Source organism: Lactuca serriola, chromosome 9 (genome assembly GCF_051521515.1).
Source record: "Lactuca serriola cultivar US96UC23 chromosome 9, Lser_US96UC23_V15, whole genome shotgun sequence".
NCBI classification, from domain to species: Eukaryota; Viridiplantae; Streptophyta; class Magnoliopsida; order Asterales; family Asteraceae; genus Lactuca; species Lactuca serriola.
This window is the reverse complement of record NC_136416.1, coordinates 113,396,346-113,401,411: the sequence shown is the minus strand read 5'-3', so window position 1 is coordinate 113,401,411 and position 5,066 is coordinate 113,396,346. Positions and strand designations below refer to the sequence as shown.

The following is a 5,066-nucleotide window of genomic DNA, read 5'->3' as shown; positions in this document are numbered from 1 at the left end:
TGGACCCATTGAGCTCATCTCAAACGTAGTCTCCATCAACTTCCAGAATTCAGTTGTTAAGCTAGGATTCGTAGAACCGAAGATGATGTCATCGACATAAATTTGGACAATCATTAGGTGTTCACCCTCTTTCTTGCGAAAGAAGGTTGGGTCAACTGAACCTTGTTTGAATTTAGACATTTTTAGAAAACGAGTTAGTGTTTCATACCAGGCTCTCGAGGCATGCATCAGACCGTAAACTGGCTTGTCTAGAATGTAGCAATTATTGGGATACTTCTCGTTCACAAAGCGAGGTGTTTGCTTAACATACACAGTCTCTTCTAGTTCTCCATTCAAAAATGCACACTTGATGTCCATTTGAAAGACTTCGAAATTCTTATGAGCAGCGTATGCAGAAAGATCCGAACTGATTCTAACCTTGCTACATGAGCAAAGGTTTCTTCATAGTTTATCCCTTGTTCCTCACAATATCCCTTAACTACTAGCCTTGCCTTGTTACGTATCACGTTCCCTTATTTATCCATCTTATTCCAAGAATACCCATTTCAAACCAACCACAAATGCATCCTTTGATGTGGGAATCAGTCTCCAGACTCGGTTTCGCTCGAACTCATTTAGCTCGTCTTGCCTTGCCTGTCCCAGTCAGATAAATCAAGTGTAGAATCGACTGTTTTTGTCTTAATCTTGGAAACAAACGAATTAAACACACAAAATTCTACTTGAGAGAATAAAGCAATTCACTTTGCTTTCATTTGAGAGTGTGTGAGAACCCCCCTCCCCCCCAGATGATTCGCCAATTACTTAAGTTTTTAGATTATCACGTGTCCATTTTATGAGTGAAGGGAAATCTGGATCATAAGCAGGATCCAATTCAACATTTATCTCTTCTTTAAATTCTGATTGAGTATCTTCGTCGTTTGTATTATTGTTCTCCCCCTCGAATGATGAAACAATTTCAACATCTGGTTCAGAATTATCCCCCTCGATTGCATTTGCATGGTTCTTTGTGGGAGATATGTTCTCCCCCTGGAATAACACATCGGGTCGTTTCGGTGTAGATAACCTCTCCCCCTCGAATGTGGTGCGGTCATTTGTAGGTTTTCTTAGACCTTGAGGTTCGTTTGGACCTTGAGGTTCATTTGGACCTTGAGATTTACTTGGACCTTGAGGTGCATTTCGACCTTGTGGTTTTCTAGAATCATGAGATTCATTTTCCATAGCTTTTGCAGCTTCGATGATTATCTTCGTTAGATAGTCGACCTTATTAACAGTTGCGTTTGATTCAGAGAGAATGGCTTTCTCCGGTTCATCAAAGAGCAATATGTACTCTTCAAACAAATTTGATATAGGTGTCGTAATGTGACCCATTTGTTGAAATATTTCCTCCATTGGACTTTCGGTTGGTTGAAGTTTCTTAACATAATTATCATCAAAAGTGACATAGTAGGTTTCTTTGATCTTCTTTGATCTTTTATTCAGCACCCTATATGCCTTGGAGGTAAGAGCATAGCCAAGAAAGATCCATTCGTCTACCTTCACATCGAACTAGCTTCAGTTCTCTTTAGAATTAAAGATAAAACTCCTGGAATAGAAAACATGAAAAAACTTAACGTTAGGCTTGCGATTATTCAGAATTTGATATGGTGTGATGGAAAATCGCTTATTGAGGAAGGTTCGATTTTGAGTATAGCAAACAGCTGCAATTGCATCAGCCCAGAAGTACAAAGGTAGAGAGGCGATGCTAAGCATGGTTCGGCCGCTTCACACAACGAACGATTTTGCCTTTCAACTACACCATTTTGTTGTGGAGTATAGGGAGCAGAGAAGTTGTGAGACACTCCCTTTTTAGAAAGAAATTCTTCAAACTCTTGGTTTTTGAATTCCAGCCCCTTGTCACTACGGACATTTCTAACCACCTCTCGCATTTGAAGCTCCACTTGCTTAATAAAGTTCTTGAGCTTTGGAGTTGCCTCTGATTTCTGTTTAAGAAAGAAAACCTAGGTGAAACGTGAAAATTCATCAACTATTACAAAAATGTACGTACTACCACCGATACTTTCTATGGCCGATGGACCGCATAGATTGATATGTAGAAGCTCAAGAGGTTCGATGATCTTTGTGTTAATACGTGTGAGATTACTCTTTCGGCTTTGTTTTCCCATTTCGCATGCAGCACACAAATGTTACTATTCGAACTTTAGAAGTGACAGTCCTCTCACATGATCACCAAGAACTAGCTTGTTGGTGTCTTTGAAGTTATGTTGTGTGTCGACGATGCCACCGCCACTTTTCATCACAATGATCTTTCGTTAGAAGACATATAACGGGCTTCCCTCGTATCGGATTCAGATTTAATGGATACATTTTTCCTTTGCGCTGGGACTTCTGTTGAGAGAAAAACTTTGAGACACACTTGAACAAAATGGAAAGTAAAGTAATGTAAATGACAACAATTGTTATATCAAGAATACACATAAGTTGATTCATAACTTGGAATGCATTCAAACCAAGATTAGTTAGTGAGATCAGACTTAGTGAATAAGTCACAAGGACTTTCTCCGAAGAGAGATTATGATCAAATATGATAGTAAGAAGTGAGAGAGGAGAAAATTTCTGAGATAAGTAGTAAAGATACTTGAAGATACGTGTTTGATTCAGAACAAGTGAGCTCTACTTATAGAGACTCAAACATTACAGACGATAACTTCTAGAAGTAGCCATGCAAGGCATACTGGAAAATAGAAAGCGTAAAGAAAAGACAAAATATACTAAGTAGAAAAGCTTGTTGTCTTCTGACTTCGAATGACTGCGGTAGAAGCTTTCATTGCGGTAGTAAGTTGGCTGCGATTCCAGGAAAGTTCAAGAGGGTCACTTTCAGTGTTCTAACAATTTCCCCCTAAGTGACCTCTTTAACTTTTATCACTTATCAAGACAGAGATGCTTGATTAGGATCCACCAAGACTTCCTGACACTTTCTAACCAAGTGATCCTCCTTAGAATTTGAAACTTTACTTCCGGAGTGGTATATTTTGACTTTTCAACTGCAGTCCGATAGATGTCAAGCTGCTTCTTTGTTAGACGATGTATAGCAGAGGTAGGGATGAAATATTTGACATTATCAGTTTTTTCTTTTGAAGATGACACCGAGTTCAGGGAAGTTGGATGCACCTAAGGATCTTTCTTCAAAGCCTTCGGAGGGCATCGGTGTTGGATCAAGTGGAGGTAATTCATGCTTCATCGCAATGGTGGGATAGATATCTGCATCGATTTTAGCAAAATGGCATACAGTATCCATCAGAAAACTGTTGACTCTATCAAGTGCAATTTGCATCTTCGGATACTTCTCAGCCTTGCCCTAGAACACTCTTGCAATGAGGAAAATCTCATCCGGATTAATGCAAGGAAAATCAGCTTGGTTCCGGACATAATCTTGTTCCCTTCGGGTCAGAGTGTACTGGAAAAACTCTGCGTTCATAAATTTTCTGACTCTGTAGTTCACAACTGCGGATGGTCGATCATTTGACCATATGTGCTCAAACGAAGAGGCATGCTTTGCATATAATTGAGAAAGTCTCTCAAATTCCATAGGCAATGGTTTGGCATCTAGAAGGCTTTGATCAAATGGCTCAAATACAGTGAAGTATTTGGTATTGGGTGAGATGGGGATATCCAAGTAACCATCAGTAGGAGTCTCAGCATATGTAAGATGAGGAACGTAATCTTCATCTAGCGGTCTTCGGTGTGGATTAACCCAAGAATGGATAAGAGTTTCATCCATGACTGTGTCAAATCCGCATAGCCTCCAATCTTCACCAAGTTTGGCTGCCCTCAATTCTTTCTTCCTTTGGACGGTGGTGGGAGAATCTGTTGAGCTTGGAGATAACATATGTTCCTCAAGATGTTTGAAGTGTGGGGGAGTTTCAGCTTTCTTCGGAATGTGAGGCGCAGTGTGAGATGATGGTTGCGGTGAGGGAACTTTGCCACTGATGATGTGGGGTTTGATGTGGTGAAATTGATTGTTGAGACTGATGAACGTGATCTGATTGATGAGATTGATGGGATTGATCTTTTTCAATTCCCCCTCTTGAGGAAATCCAAACCGGAGCTTCCTCAAGCCATGTCCGAAGGCCATCAATTTTGGAGAAGGCCTCCTGAAATTGAGCCTTGATAGCATCTGTGAGTTGTTGATTGGTTGGAGAGGAGGATTTAAACAGCAGCCGATGAATCACCTTAGTGAGTTGAAGGATTTCAGTGCCATGAGCGGTATGAGTTTCATCTATTAACTTTTGAGACTAAGAGGCTTGATCTTTGATAGCGGTTTGAAGATCATTTTTGATTGCGGTGACTTCGGAGATAAGACGTTCAGTGGCTTCCACGAAGTCTTTGTGGTATGCTTTGCGATTGTTGTCGAGGGACCGGATTCCCATTTCGACTTTTAAAGATATGCGCTCCGCAGCCAACCGTTCTCTTGCTTCTAGTCTTTGAATCCTGTCTATCAACGATTGTGGTCCAGGGACATCCTCTGTTTGCGGTTGAGTTGCCATGACCGCAGCCAGAATTTGATCGACTTTGGCCTGGAGAGATAGAAACTCTTTTCTTGTGACTGCGTTCTTCTTCTTCTTTTTGGGCTTGGAGGTGGAGTGGTGAGAACCACTTGATTCTTCACCTTCATCAAACATCATTAGATTGTCTTCAGAAGGAGAGGGTTTGTTTACCTCTTATACCTCGTCATCATCAAGACCGAAGGTAGGAGCTGAGCTGATTGCGATCTCAGGACCTTCGTCTTGTGATGTTTCAAGAACCGTAGTGGGAGGATCTTGGGAGGTATGTTGGGCTGCAGACGCTGCTTGAGCTTTGAGGAGTGAATCGTCCATCTGAGACATCCAGTCTTAAATATGAAGAATCCTTGATACAGTATAAGCATTGTTGATTGCATCATCCCAATACTTAGCAATCATCTGAAGTTCTCGTTCCTTTTGTTGTTGCTGTTTGATTTGTTGATCCTTTCGGGCTTGGAATGCCCTTTGAAAGGCAGCATATTTCTTGACTTCGGCATCAGTAGTTGG

The 5,066-nt window shown here is 40.9% G+C and overlaps 1 protein-coding gene across 1 annotated transcript; it reads right to left on the bottom strand.

The window, feature by feature from the left end:
• Positions 1-801: 801 nt before the first annotated feature.
• Positions 802-2,294, bottom strand: LOC145076042 (uncharacterized). The gene is made up of 3 exons (XM_079022061.1): positions 2,220-2,294; positions 1,905-1,997; positions 802-1,533 (listed from the first exon to the last, which is right to left on the bottom strand). The coding sequence occupies exons 1-3, from the start codon at positions 2,292-2,294 to the stop codon at positions 802-804; spliced, it is 900 nt and encodes a 299-aa protein (XP_078878187.1).
• Positions 2,295-5,066: the final 2,772 nt, after the last annotated feature.

Coding starts and splice junctions, on each gene's coding strand:
- LOC145076042 (XM_079022061.1), bottom strand. CDS start 2,294: ATGAAAAGTGGCGGTGGCATCGTCGACACACAACATAACTTCAAAGAC. Junction 1,998..2,219: donor AGCTAGTTCTTGGTGATCAT/GTGAGAGGACTG, acceptor CGTTTCACCTAG/GTTTTCTTTCTTAAACAGAA. Junction 1,534..1,904: donor TGCGAGAGGTGGTTAGAAAT/GTCCGTAGTGAC, acceptor TTCGATGTGAAG/GTAGACGAATGGATCTTTCT.